The sequence below is a fragment of the Lissotriton vulgaris genome, chromosome 12 (assembly GCF_964263255.1).
Source record: "Lissotriton vulgaris chromosome 12, aLisVul1.2, whole genome shotgun sequence".
In the NCBI taxonomy this organism is placed as follows: domain Eukaryota; kingdom Metazoa; phylum Chordata; class Amphibia; order Caudata; family Salamandridae; genus Lissotriton; species Lissotriton vulgaris.
In genome coordinates, this window is record NC_141700.1 from 788,587,003 (window position 1) to 788,602,697 (window position 15,695).

At 43.5% G+C, this 15,695-nt stretch overlaps 1 protein-coding gene across 1 annotated transcript in view; it reads left to right on the forward strand.

The window, feature by feature from the left end:
- The window catches only part of LOC147678728 (IgGFc-binding protein-like), a 247,706-nt gene that overhangs the window by 82,846 nt on the left and 149,165 nt on the right, over positions 1-15,695 (forward strand). The window contains exons 16-20 of the mRNA XM_086946187.1: positions 6,153-6,231; positions 6,791-7,942; positions 11,192-11,379; positions 12,844-12,985; positions 15,377-15,618. Coding sequence (XP_086802313.1) covers positions 6,153-6,231; positions 6,791-7,942; positions 11,192-11,379; positions 12,844-12,985; positions 15,377-15,618 — 1,803 coding nt within the window. The remainder of the gene's footprint in view (positions 1-6,152; positions 6,232-6,790; positions 7,943-11,191; positions 11,380-12,843; positions 12,986-15,376; positions 15,619-15,695) is intronic.

Consider the following 15,695-nt stretch of genomic DNA (forward strand, 5'->3'; position numbering starts at 1 on the left):
AATAAATGTGTGCTGAAACGAAAATTTATACAAAAATTCTTTAGTTTATTATATATTATTTGTTTTTGGTATATTTTGTTTGTTATTTATATCTTTTGTGCAAAATTCATTTACTTTTTTAATTCATTGTTTACATTTAAGAAGAAGCTTGATGTGTATTCCATGATATCAAGAAACATTAATAAGTGAGAACAGAAAAATTTACATAGACACAATTACATATATACATTAACCCCGTGATATACGAAATATTCAGTTGTTGGTAAATTGATGAAGGCAATGCGGTTGAGTGGAACTACGCGCGTTTCGGCCTGAGGCCTTCGTCAGGTGACCGTCATTCGTATGTTAAACATAAATCAAAAACAGTGATTTAACCTAAACAGAAACAACAAGAACAAAAACATATTTAAATATATTTACAATTCAGACACACTTCTACATTACAGCTATTTACAACTCAGTTTATATTTCTATATTTTACGGGTCTATTGCCGTTGCTATAAGAGTATATGTACATTTTTTAGCTTTTTAGTGCAAACAGCAGATTATAATTAACGCCAGACTATCTAATTTTTATGCTCTCCAGATACATCAGTGCATATTTTTTGGCAATTAGCATTACTAGCTAGATGAAAGATCGTCACTTAAAGTGTATCTATCTCATTAATAGTTCTAGTTTTGATAGTTTTCTTTGGGAATAGATATTGTTACCAGCAGTTCTCTATTAGGCACTAGAATTTCATGAAAAGAAAGATAGAATAAAGAGAGAGGGTCCAAAGAACTGGTATAGACATAGATACAGAGGAATAAGGCCTTACATTATCAAAACAGAGGCAACCTAACTAAAGGGATGAAAAGATGAGGATTTGGGATGTAGGTGGAATAAGGTAAGGACTATTTCTACTTACACAACAAAGAATGGGATGACGTATCAACGTATTTGCCTCTTGTGGTGACACATTTAATATCATTAATCCAATGTTGGGTATTCTGAAAAATAGATATGTACCCATTTGAATTCAAATTCGGCTGTATATTTTTTATCATAGTATTATCTATTCCATAGAAATACCTTATTTACTCCTGCCGCGTGGTTTTGTATCCATTAAATCACATCATATGTTGAAGAATAAAGTGAAACTTTGGGATCCTTAATTTAGAGAACTGGTTCTAAGTTTGAGTGAGAACAAAAAATGGTTACTGTCTGAGAGTCTATTCGTACGATTAAAAGTTTTTTTAAACTTGGTGCCTTTATTAATTATATGTTATTCATATCTAAAGACTCTCATTTGTCATTTAGAGGCAGGCACTGTACAGGTAAGTATAGATTTTATATCAAAGACAGGTCCTAGCATCATAATATGTTCTAATATTATCTTGGTGTGTTTACACACTTTACATACTTTGTAGTATTAGTCTTTTAATCACATTTTTCGTACGGCATTAACGCATACCTTAAAAATCTGATATTTCTGAAGTATTTTTGTCGCAAGGTACACCACTGAAGAGGTACATGCTTTTGAATCACTTTCTTTTTAGTTAATCTGAATATAAGGGAACATAAGAAAAAGACAACTCTATGTTACCATACTTAAATATTGCTATGTAGTGTTTCCCAGATTAGGCATGTTGGTGTCATTACCTTGATCTAATAGCGCTGTCAGCTGCGCTTGCTGAGGGTATTTGCCACTGTTAGAGGGAATGCAAAATGGAAGCAAAATTAAAATCGGCATACCCATGTTTGGTTTGGCTTTTTTACAAAGAGTATCTACATTAGCTCGCATGATATACTTAGCGAGTCCAGAACGTACCTTATAAAACTGGTGCTCGAACGTTCTAACGGGGGTTCTGTTGCGATGATGCTTCCGATGTCCGCGATCTGAACGGACTGGGCGGATACGGGCTTATTTATTTAAAAAAGACGCGCGTTCGTTTACTCGCGTTTCATGGCTGGCAGCTGTGGCCAATTACCCCGGGCGCAGCTCGATGACGATGCCCGAACGGGACACGAATCCCCCTTGTTTGCATAGAGATCAAAAGCAGACTAGTGCGACGTTTAGAATACTGTAGTTAAGGCTATTGAGCTATTGGAAAAAAGACTTTAACTTGATCTGGCTCCCAGTTTCATAAAGCCAAAACCACTGTGGAAGTCGATATATATATATCGTTTAAGGGTGTTATAATTTTGGGTGTTAGAGTTAATCAACAAAAAGCTGTTTATATTTGTGGACAATTTGTATTTATAGTTAGATGGTATATGAAGTATATATAATAGCACATTTCCTCTATTTTGCAGTTCTCCAGAAAACTGAAATTCAGGTACCCCTTTATTTTAGAATATAAACATGCTCTCATTAAGAGGCCTCACATATTAATTAGCTTAATTGTTAAATGAATATGTATATTATATTTTGGTATAAGGTTAGAGTCAAGTACCTCTATTTTATTTAAGCTTATGTTCAGATGGTGATATTAAAGGATAGCTTGCTGCCACGGAATTTCGGAATTAAGGCCTGATTTAAACGTGTCCAGAGTGAATATCCAAAAAACCTCACGTTTGCGACGGATTTTATCTGTGTTAATGCCAGCTTTTGCCACAATTTTTTCTAAGACTATCCAGCGGATGTCATCAGGTTTGTGGTCCTTATCCATATAATGTGATACTAAGGGGGCAGTTAACTTTTGCGTACGTATCGCTGATTTGTGTTCCGTGATCCTAGTATTTACAGAGCGTGACGTTTCACCCACATAGCCTTTGTTACAAGGACAAATTAAAAGATAAACAATGTTCGCAGTTTTACAGTTTGTCATAGTTGGCAGGGGAATAGATGTATTATTGAAGGTAAATTCGGCAGTTTCAATGGCTTGTGGACAGATTTTACAAATACCACATCTATGGTTGCCAATCACTGGAGCCCCAGTGATGATATTTCTTTGACTCAAAGCCTTCTGAGTAGGCATCCTTGATCTGACAACTATATCCTTGATGTTTTTGTTTTTCTTATATGCGAAAAGGGGTTTGTTTATGCTTTCAGTACCACTTTTGTTGACATTAAGGATATGCCAGTTTGCATACAGAATTTGTTGAATTTGTTTATTCAACATGGAGTGCCTAGTTACAAACACTAAGCTGGCATCCCGTTTAGTGTTTGTGCCTGTAAGAAGGTGTTGACGGTCATAAAACCTGGCTCTTTTAAAGGAGTCGCGTATTAATTTGTTAGGGTAGCCACGTTCCAAAAACTTCTCCTTCACTATAGTAGCTGTTTTGATAATGTAAGGCCTTATTCCTCTGTATCTATGTCTATACCAGTCCTTTGGACCCTCTCTCTTTATTCTATCTTTCTTTTCATGAAATTCTAGTGCCTAATAGAGAACTGCTGGTAACAATATCTATTCCCAAAGAAAACTATCAAAACTAGAACTATTAATGAGATAGATACACTTTAAGTGACGATCTTTCATCTAGCTAGTAATGCTAATTGCCAAAAAATATGCACTGATGTATCTGGAGAGCATAAAAATTAGATAGTCTGGCGTTAATTATAATCTGCTGTTTGCACTAAAAAGCTAAAAAATGTACATATACTCTTATAGCAACGGCAATAGACCCGTAAAATATAGAAATATAAACTGAGTTGTAAATAGCTGTAATGTAGAAGTGTGTCTGAATTGTAAATATATTTAAATATGTTTTTGTTCTTGTTGTTTCTGTTTAGGTTAAATCACTGTTTTTGATTTATGTTTAACATACGAATGACGGTCACCTGACGAAGGCCTCAGGCCGAAACGCGCGTAGTTCCACTCAACCGCATTGCCTTCATCAATTTACCAACAACTGAATATTTCGTATATCACGGGGTTAATGTATATATGTAATTGTGTCTATGTAAATTTTTCTGTTCTCACTTATTAATGTTTCTTGATATCATGGAATACACATCAAGCTTCTTCTTAAATGTAAACAATGAATTAAAAAAGTAAATGAATTTTGCACAAAAGATATAAATAACAAACAAAATATACCAAAAACAAATAATATATAATAAACTAAAGAATTTTTGTATAAATTTTCGTTTCAGCACACATTTATTTGATTGTTTTAAAGGGTCTATTATTTTGTTTAGATTCTGATTCAGGGAGTATCCTTTCCCTTAGAGTTTAGCTACACTGCCTTTCTCTACATAGCTTTTTACTACATGACTGCTAGGTGGCAGTTATTACTACGTAACTGCTGGGTGGCAGCTCATTACTATGTAACTCCTAGGTGGCAGCTTTTTACTACCTAACTGCTAGGTGGCAGCTTTTTACTACGTAACTGCTAGGTGACAGCTATTACTACGTAACTGCTGGGTGGCAGCTCATTACTACGTAACTGCTGGGTGGCAGCTCATCACTATGTAACTGCTAGGTGGCAGCTCATTACTACGTAACTGCTAGGTGGCAGTTATTACTACGTAACTGCTGGGTGGCAGCTCATTACTACGTAACTGCTGGGTGGCAGTTATTACTACGTAACTGCTGGGTGGCAGCTCATTACTACGTAACTGCTGGGTGGCAGCTTATTACTGCATAAACTGCTAGGTGGCAGCTTTTTACTACCTAACTGCTAGGTGGCAGCTTTTTACTGCATGACTGCTAGGTGGCATCTTATTACTACGTAACTGCTGGGTGGCAGCTCATTACTATGTAACTCCTAGACGGCAGCTTTTTACTACCTAACTGCTAGGTGGCAGCTTTTTACTATGTAACTGCTAGGTGGCAGTTATTACTACGTAACTGCTGGGTGGCAGCTCATTACTACGTAATTGCTGGGTGGCAGCTTTTTACTACATGACTGCTAGGTGGCATCTTATTACTACGTGACTGCTGGGTGGCAGCTCATTACTATGTAACTCCTAGGTGGCAGCTTTTTACTACCTAACTGCTAGGTGGCATCTTATTACTACGTAACTGCTGGGTGGCAGCTCATTACTATGTAACTCCTAGGTGGCAGCTTTTTACTACCTAACTGCTAGGTGGCAGCTTTTTAGTACCTAACTTCTAGGTGGCAGCTTTTTACTACCTAACTGCTAGGTGGCAGCTTTTTACTACCTAACTGCTAGGTGGCAGCTTTTTAGTACCTAACTGCTAGGTGGCAGCTTTTTACTACCTAACTGCTAGGTGGCAGTTATTACTACGTAACTGCTGGGTGGCAGCTTTTTACTACCTAACTGCTAGGTGGCAGCTTTTTACTACCTAACTGCTAGGTGGCAGCTTTTTACTACCTAACTGCTAGGTGGCAGCTTTTTAGTACCTAACTGCTAGGTGGCAGCTTTTTACTACCTAACTGCTAGGTGGCAGTTATAACTACGTAACTGCTGGGTGGCAGCTTTTACTACCTAACTGCTGGGCGGTAGCTTTTTACTACGTAACTGCTGGGTGGCAGCTTATTACTACATAAGCTGCTAGGTGTCGCTATGCATGCAGATAACTACAAAAAAACATGACTAGTTACAAGTTGAGGACTGGGAGACGCTGGCCTGTTAATTCATCTAATGTTCGATGAACGGTGATTGGTATAAGGTCTACGTTTGTTACGTTATGTTGTGTTATGTTCTGTAATCTGAATGATTATACCAGCACGACTACCCAAAACATAATCTGAAAGGCGAGTGAATGTGACGCGGTCGATCTGAGCCGCAGAGCCCTCCACAGCTTCCAAGCAGAGGCGGAGGAGGCTCGTCCACCCTCACCAGCTCCTCTGACTCTAGGGGTGATTAGTACTCCGTGGGTGGTGGAGCGATGAGTCCTGGAGGGAGTCTGTCTTGTTACGCATTGATAAATCAGATACTGTGCTCGTTGGACAATGCAAAGCGTCTGTCTTACAGCAGAGGGTGTTTTTACCGTCTTACGGCGCGTGTGCCATCACCAACAGGAGGTAGATGCTCTTACCACATCAAATTACAGGGTCAGTGCTGTGTCCAATGAGAAGGGAGCACGTACATTGATCATGCAGACAGTGTCAGGTTTACTGGTGACCTTGTAAATTTTGCTTTGTGAAGATCCATCTCGCAGGGTACAAGGGACAGGGAGGAGGGGGGGGGCTGGATCCCACAAGCAAGAACCTTTCCACCTGGGTGCTCAGCCAATGCTTGTTCTTCCTCTGCTTCCAGTTCATCATAGAGGGAGTCTACGGAGAGGAGCCTGGGACGGACATAGCTGTGGACAGCGTGGAAATCTGTCCATGTCAAGGTAAAAACACCTGGATGTTACTGTGCCACCATTGCTATGAATCCAAGCTCGGTTTCCCATGATGGTCACACTCTTTCCACCTCCACCCACCCTATTTGTTTTCCATTTCCATCCTCTTTGCCCAAAAAAAACACATAATAGGGCATACCTATCACATTCCATTTTTAAGAAAATCATTTTCAAGATGTTATTTTTGGCAGAATATTCGGCGGGAAAAGCTCCAGGGTAAACTCCAAAGTAAACACTGAGATAAGTACTCAGTCTCTTCCTTCACATTCCAAGGTCCAGAATCCTTTGCGCCTGCTCTCAGGGATTCTCCATTTTACACCCTTGATTGTAGTGCACCTCCTTCCAGAAACCAGACGGATCCTTTCTTTTCCCGTTTCGAAGAGATCTAAACCTCTCTTGCCGGGATTATATCCACCATTTGTAATTGACATCCTCCCCCAGTTCTCCATGTTGTTACCCTCTTCAAGCGCCTCGAGGCTTGCAGTATGTGCCTCATAAATACATTAAATAATGAAATCTTGATTATGAATGTGTTTTACTCCTCAACCAGGAATCGTCCCATCGGTGGCACCGAGCACTGCGGCAACAACTACAGCTACTAGAACAACAACAACAACCACAACACATAACACAACATTAACTCATCCTGTAACCACAACAACAACAATTTCATCTGCAACAACCACAACAACCGCGACCACAACAACCACACCTCCTGTGGCCACAGCCTCAACTGCTCCTGTAGCCAATGCAACTACAACCACATCTCCCACAACAACCAAAGCTCCAGGCACTACCACAACAACAACTCCCGCGACAAATGCAACTACTCCTCCTGGAAACACTACTATTACAACCATATTCCCCACCACAACAACAGCTACTCATAATACGACAACAACCACAACTGTGAGCATAGCAACTACAACTACAACTCTTGGGACCACAGTAGTCACATCTCCTTCAAACACAACAGGCACGCTTCCTGTGACTACACCCACCACAATGCCCTCGACAACAACAACCACAACCACAACTCATGGGACCACAACTACTATAGTTCCTCTAAATACAACTACTCCTGGGACAACTACTAGTATAATTCCGGGGACAGCAACCACCACATCTGCATCCACAACAACCACAACTCCAGTGATGACAACAACTCCAAACGCCACAACGACGATTCTTCCACTGACAACAACCACCACTCTCAGAACTTCAACAACTATAACTCCTACAAACACAACAACCACAACTCATGGGACCACAACTACTACAGCTCCTCTAAATACAACTACTCCTGGGACAACTACTAGTATAATTCCGGGGACAGCAACCACCACATCTGCATCCACAACAAACACAACTCCAGTGATGACAACAACTCCAAACGCCACAACTACGATTCTTCCAGCTAAAACAACTACCACTCTCAAAACTTCAACAACTATAACTCCTACAAACACAACCACCACAACTGGTGGGGCAACAACAAGTACAGCTCCTGCACTCACAGCCACCACAATTCCTGTGAACACAAATATCACAACACCTTCAACTGCAGCTCCAGGAACAACTACAGCCCCAATCACAGCTCCTGTGATCACTGCAACCACAACGCCTACAACCATAACTCCCGGAACGACAATCCCAACCCCTAGAACAACAACAACCACAACTTCTGCAACCACAATCACAGGTAATACGCATCATGAGAGAGTGAAAAACTCTTATCATTGATACATAGGTGGTTACTTTTGTTCTGTACTTTGGCAGTGTCTCTTATTCTCTGTACTCTTCAAGCGCTCTGCAGTATCTCCCCCCACAAAATCCCATGTATGCCAGTCGGGTGTTGGGCCTCTCCACTTCCAACTAATGTCTCTATTTACTTCCCAAAGTAGATCCACTAAATGTGTAACCAGGTGATTCCTCCAGCCTGCTGCAGCCCTGATTACAGATAGACTTGAATTTTCAAAATGTTTTGCAAACATGGCCATGGTGCCATAAAGTCCTCATTCCTTATCATCACATTTCAGCTGGCTTAATCTGCCAGAAATGAACAGGGCAAAAAAGTTCTGTATTTATTGAGAGATATGGATCTTATAACATGCAACACCTGCATGTTATTTTCCAAAACCTCTGAATAGGTATAACTTATCACACCTGATAACATCTGAACCTCGAGGAGACAGACTTTATTGGGAGTGATAATTAGCCCCTACAGATCTGTCTTCCCCTCGGAGAAGAGATGCCTTGTCAAAGCATTCACTCTACTTCTGCCATCAAATGTGTGAGTGAACATGTGTCCCCTTTAGGTTCCTGCCAAACATCCCGTCTCTGAGTGGAAGGAGCTGCTTTGGTTCCCAGTTACTCTGTTCGACAGGAACACGTGTGCCCTGTCGAATGCCTTTTAGCTCAGCATGGGAACCACAGGACTGAAGTTCCCATTCTCCATTTCACCAAAAGTCTGAGCTCCTCATCTCTGATGTCACCCAATGGGGCACCCTGAGGAAGCAGTGTTAGGATGAAGGCTCAAAAGAAGCAAGCCATTCATGCAGGCCTGCATCCTTCCTATCCCAGGTTGAGTCTACCCAAGAAGTCTAAGCAAGCCATTCATGCAGGCCTGCATCCTTCCTACCCCATGTTGAGTCTATCCAAGAAGTCTAAGCAAGCCATTCATGCAGGCCTGCATCCTTCCTACCCCAGGTTGAGTCTATCCAAGAAGTCTAAGCAAGCCATTCATGCAGGCCTGCATCCTTCCTACCCCGAGTTGAGTCTATCCAAGAAGTCTACGCAAGCCATTCGTGCAGGCCTGCATCCTTCCTACCCCAGGTTGAGTCTATCCAAGAAGTCTAAACAAGCCATTCATGCAGGCCTGCATCCTTCCTACCCCAGGTTGAGTCTATCCAAGATGTCTAAACAAGCCATTCATGCAGGCCTGCATCCTTCCTACCCCAGGTTGAGTCTATCCAAGATGTCTAAACAAGCCATTCATGCAGACCTACATCCTTCCTACCCCAGGTTAAGTCTATCCAAGAAGTCTAAGCAAGCCATTCATGCAGGCCTGCATCCTTCCTACCCCAGGTTAGTCTATCCAAGAAGTCTAAGCAAGTCATTCATGCAGGCCTGTATCCTTCCTACCCCAGGTTGAGTCTATCCAAGATGTCTAAACAAGCCATTCATGCAGGCCTGCATCCTTCCTACCCCAGGTTGAGTCTATCCAAGATGTCTAAACAAGCCATTCATGCAGACCTACATCCTTCCTACCCCAGGTTAAGTCTATCCAAGAAGTCTAAGCAAGCCATTCATGCAGGCCTGCATCCTTCCTACCCCAGGTTAGTCTATCCAAGAAGTCTAAGCAAGCCATTCATGCAGGCCTGTATCCTTCCTACCCCAGGTTGAGTCTATCCAAGAAGTCTAAGCAAGCCATTCATGCAGGCCTGCATCCTTCCCACCCCAGGCTGAGTCTATCCAAGAAGTCTAAGCAAGCCATTCATGCAGGCCTGCATCCTTCCCACCCCAGGCTGAGTCTATCCAAGAAGTCTAAGCAAGCCATTCATGCAGGCCTGCATCCTTCCTACCCCAGGTTGAGTCTATCCAAGAAGTCTAAGCAAGCCATTCATGCAGGCCTGCATCCTTCCCACCCCAGGCTGAGTCTATCCAAGAAGTCTAAGCAAGCCATTCATGCAGGCCTGCATCCTTCCTACCCCAGGTTAGTCTATCCAAGAAGTCTAAGCAAGTCATTCATGCAGGCCTGTATCCTTCCTACCCCAGGTTGAGTCTATCCAAGAAGTCTAAGCAAGCCATTCATGCAGGGCTGTATCCTTCCTACCCCAGGTTGAGTCTATCCAAGATGTCTAAACAAGCCATTCATGCAGGCCTGCATCCTTCCTACCCCAGGTTGAGTCTATCCAAGATGTCTAAACAAGCCATTCATGCAGACCTACATCCTTCCTACCTTAGGTTAAGTCTATCCAAGAAGTCTAAGCAAGCCATTCATGCAGGCCTGCATCCTTCCTACCCCAGGTTAGTCTATCCAAGAAGTCTAAGCAAGCCATTCATGCAGGCCTGTATCCTTCCTACCCCAGGTTGAGTCTATCCAAGAAGTCTAAGCAAGCCATTCATGCAGGCCTGTATCCTTCCTACCCCAGGTTGAGTCTATCCAAGAAGTCTAAGCAAGCCATTCATGCAGGCCTGCATCCTTCCCACCCCAGGCTGAGTCTATCCAAGAAGTCTAAGCAAGCCATTCATGCAGGCCTGCATCCTTCCCACCCCAGGCTGAGTCTATCCAAGAAGTCTAAGCAAGCCATTCATGCAGGCCTGCATCCTTCCCACCCCAGGCTGAGTCTATCCAAGAAGTCTAAGCAAGCCATTCATGCAGGCCCGCATCCTTCCTACCCCAGGTTGAGTCTATCCAAGAAGTCTACCACACTAGATCCTAAAGGTTATCTTTGTCAGTTTATACAGTGGAAAAACAGAAAGTGCAATTATATGGGCCTTGACATGATGTCACAGAAGAGTGATATTGAGTGTTCATCGAGATATACCACCTTACTTAAAGGGGCCTGGTCAGAATATAGAAGTAATATCACACAGGGGTGATAACATTGTTAGTCTGCATCGCTTGCAAGTTTAGAGTTGTGTGGGAAAGCATGATGAATTAACTCCAGTTATGAAGGCATCACACATTTACCATATGTATTTTACCATGGTTTCCACCGGGTTTTGGCTACTGTAAACTATACACCCCAGTTTTGCCCTGTAAACCAGTTTGATCGTGTTTCTGCTTATCCGGGCAAGTGCCGTAGGCCGACAGTGCACATTTTCCCCTCTAGGGTTATAGACAAGAGGTTGTTGCAAGTAGTGACTGACTGATGCTGATTCTTTTACTTATAGAACTTTGCAGGTCTCATCCTCACTGCTTTCCCTTTATTTCCCGCCGGTCTAGTGTGCCCACCAAACTCTCACTATAACGCCTGTGCGCCTGCGTGCCCCCCTCGATGCGATGCCCCAGAGAACAACTGCAGCCTGCCCTGCCAGCCCGGCTGCGTCTGCGACCCAGGATTCCTGCTGCAAGGGGGGAAGTGTGTGCCACTGAGCCGGTGTGGGTGCTTCTACAACAGCACCTACTATGAGGTGAGCCGCATGGGCTCTGTGTGAGGGGGGCTTACACACTTCACCTGCTGGTCATTGTGGGTGGGGGCACTTACGCAACAGGATCTACCGTGCTGTTTCTATGATGTTTACTCTGCTTTTAGTGACATGCTGAGTGTGTATGGACATCCTCTACAACACCATGTGTTGTGAGGAACAGGAAGTGCACTATGGGTTGTGTCAGTTTGATAATAGTACCTACTTAGAAGTAAGTGTCATGTTTGTGTGTATAGGCTACTTAAACTACGATGCCTGTTCTGAGGCGAGCGGCAGCCATTCTTTGTATAAACTGCTTTTAGCAAACACAAAGAGATGATGGACTGAGAGCTGAAACTTTTCAGACACTCACCCCCAGTCACAGATCTGGGTTGAAGCAATCATCGTTCTTTAGCTCACTCCGCCACCCCAGTTCAAACACAGCTATATGTATATCAGTCTAGACCCTATGACTCATGGGAACAGTCCAGCCTGAACTGCCAAGCCAGGTCTTCCCTAAACCGGAAATAAGCCTCCTGGGATCGGTTTCGAGGTAGCACCCCTCATCAGCCAGGCTAGCTTCACTCCAGTGGCAAAGTGAGCAAGGGACCCACTGGGCATACCCTGCCCACATAGGGTGAACAAAGCAAACATAAGGAGATGATGGACGGAGCGCTGACACTTTTCAGACACTCACCCCCAGTCACAGATCTGGGTTGAATCCATCATCATTCTTTGGTTCACTTCGCCACCTCAGTTCAGACACAGCCATAGGCAAATCAGTCTTGACCCTGTGCCTCATGGGAACAGTCCAGCCCGAACTGCCAAGCCAGGTCTGCTTCTGGGGCAGAATTGTTTCCATGTGAAAATTTACTACGCATTTATGCAGCAACAACTCAAAAATGTGCAGGACCCAAATCTCGCCCATGCATAAATCTCTCTCTTCCAAGACTTCTATGTGTATTCAGTTCCTCAATCAGCCAATTCCACATCTCATATATGTATTAGAAGTGGGCTGATTTACTTTTCTAAATCCCGTTCTGTCCTTTCTGTAAGCAAGTGCATGGGTGCTGGTTAATGTGCAGGTCGAGAGTTCTTGGTGTTCTGTGAGAATATCAAGCATAAAATATCAACCTCCAAAACTATTGATTGCAGAATTTTTTGTTGGCCAATATTTTTGACCGTAATATTCTGATGTACGGCCTACAAGCCAATGTTTGTAGCGGAAGATATTTAAGTGTTGTCTGGATTTTGGTAATCTGTGTCTTGGAGTATGTTTTGGCAAAATATGTTTTTTCAGTGTGTATTTCCGCATGCTACCCCTGCACCTGCTCTGCGGTGAGAAATGTAGCCTTAGAAGGCAGGCTTCATCTCCAGCTGTGTGTGTGAGGCAAGTGATGGGACGTGTGTCTGGGCTGCTTTCATCACAGTAAGGCTTGTTTCCATGTTCATGTCTCTGCTAATTTTCAGCCAGGCCAGGTGATCTGGGGGGAAGGCTGCTCTGAAGTCTGTACCTGCTTGGGGAACTACACCCTCCAGTGCACCAACAACAGCTGCTCCCCCACGGAGTACTGCAAGGAGGTGAATGGGATCCCCAGCTGCTACCCCAAAGGTAAGGGGCAGTTCCAGTGTCTGCCCAATCAATGAGGACTTGGAATCCAGTTCAGTTTATAACTTTATTCGACAGTTTAAAAAACGTCATAAAAGTACACAAATAAAAACGAACATGTAACATTACACAGGGAAAGTACATATCATCATGGTTTGTTTTCAGGGCATACAGAAGTCAACCAATAAAAAACGAAAAAATAGCTAAAAAACCATACTTTTTCTTGCAGCAACAGATTTCAGGATAAAGGTTGCGATAAAAAAACACAGATCCGGGCTAGGAAGCGAAAATAACAATTTCATGGCATTTGAGGTAGAAGACACAGAGTATTTTTTAAATAACGGTTTCACAAGTGGGATGCCAGCAAAGCTTTTGTTGGGGGTCAAATTTCATAGTTGATATGGTGGCTTTGAAAGTAGAGCGGACTAGGGCCCAGTCCGAAAGATATCAATATATCAAGCTGAAGTAGTTGCCTGTGAAATAGAAAGTGTCAGGATTGAGAGTAGCGCAAGAGTACGCAAGCGCCACTAACCTTACTCTGATGGCCAGCAGAGACGATAGACGATAGTCCTTCCAACTCCACTCCGCACAAACCCCTACAATGGAATATACCCACTGTTTGAGCCTGTACGAATAGGGGCCGGGAGGTAGATTGACATCGGGGAATGGCACGTCAAGTATCGTCTGGTCTTGTTACCATGAGGTGACTGGTACAGGGACACTGCAGGCAGGGGAGACAGAGAACAAAGGATTAGTTCTGCAGCGAGACTTACAGGAACCCAGTATCCCTTCCCTCTTCTCTCTACTCACCAGTTTCTCCACCCCATGTATCCTTAAAGGAATCCTCAACAAAGAACCCTAGAAAGATTTGACCAGAAGGACAGAGGAGTTAACGTCACTCCGCTATCTCTCAGTTCGTAATCTCAAATGAACCTTTGAATTACGTACTACCGAAACGTGGAACCACCACGTAATAATCCCACTTTTTCCTTGTGGTTACAAATATAACATTATCAGAAATTGTCAGTAGCCACTGACAACAAGCACCACGGTTTTCCCCGGAATGTAAACAAGAAATGGCGGCGGCAGAGACGCCGTTTTAAATAGTAACAATACACAAAAAAGAGGAGGCGAGCCCGCACTCCTCTTGGTACTTGCACGACAGGAAATGGCTGTGGACCAGAGGTTCTCCACCAGAATATCTGACCACGCTGGCTGTTGCTCGGCGTCGTGCAATCCAGGATATCTGACCACGCTGGCTGTTGCTCGGCGTCGTGCAGACTAAGATAACTGACCACGCAGGCTTTTGATCGGCGCTGTTCTCCAGGATCTTTACTTGAAGCAAAGGAAGGCTCATCCACAATGAGCAAGTACAGAACACGATTGACAAGCCCCGTGGTGTTCCGGAGGTGGAGCTTATATAATGTCCTCCCACTGAGCCAACCCCCAGCGCCGGATGGCCTTCTGGGACTTGTAGTGTTTACGCCATGGACTGGATATACGAAATCCTTTACCTTGTACCTTGTCGATGGTAGCGATCGCTACAGAAAGTGGATGCAGCATACAATATCTTATGAGCATTGAAGGCTGCCTCAAAATGTACAGTATTGGGTCAGCACTGTCTACGATGACCCCATGGCTAGTTTAAGTTGTGGTGGACACTGCACGCTGGACGGGCATCTTGTTCCTCCATGAGCGTTGTCGATCTGAGTCTTGGCCACAAGTAGAATTTTACAGAAGGGGCTGCAGGGTAAATGGGGAGTAGGGACGGAGGGAACAAGACTGTCACAACAGGATGGGTTGTGGTGAAGGGCACATAAGCATTATTCTCCTAACCTAGTGTCAAACTCCCAGATGCTGCCTCACTGGTCCGGTCTTTCGATGACATCTGTGAACATACATAGTGTCTGTCTCATTGTTTCCAGATGCCCTCTAAAGATGTCATCGAAAATAAGGGTGATCAGTATAAAGGGTTTGCCTGTAAATCTGTATAGGTTTGTTTCTAATCACTTTAATAACAAGCATTTTTAATAACTGGTGGTTTGGAGAATGAGGATCAAAAGTTGGGCTATATGGATGATTCTGTGTGTTAACAGGTTCTTGGCGTAATTATCAGGGTTATTAATGGAAAGTTGGGCTCCTCGGAAGGATAAAGAGACCTGCAGTGTGTTTTCTGCATTCCATTATATGTTTTCTAAGGGAAGTCTGCCAGCCATATTTGGCAAGGGCAAAGTGTTAATGTTGGTACAGAAGGTAGTGGTTGCTCTGTTGTGTTTGCAAGTTGATAGCTTCAGGGAGTAGGGTGGTACACACACGGTGTTCGCCTTGTTTGGAGGGGAGACTTTCTTTTGCCTGGTCAGCACCTTTCAACCTTTATTATCGCCACCATTTTAGATTCGTCCAGTTGTGTTGTGTCTGGTGATCCACATTACACGACCTTTGACAAGAGGAAGTATGACTTCCATGGCAACTGCACCTACGTCCTGGCCCAGCCTTGTAACTCGAGCCGGACCCCGTTCGCAGTGTACGCCTCCAACGAGTACCGATGGAACACGTTCACTGTAGCATACATAAAGGCAATCTATGTGGACGTTTACGGAGTGGTGGTGGCCCTGTTGAAGGATAAGATTGTCCAGGTAATGCACTAAGCAGTCACCACCGGTGGCCGTCATGGCTACTACATCCATGTGCTCCATCACAGCTGAGGACATGA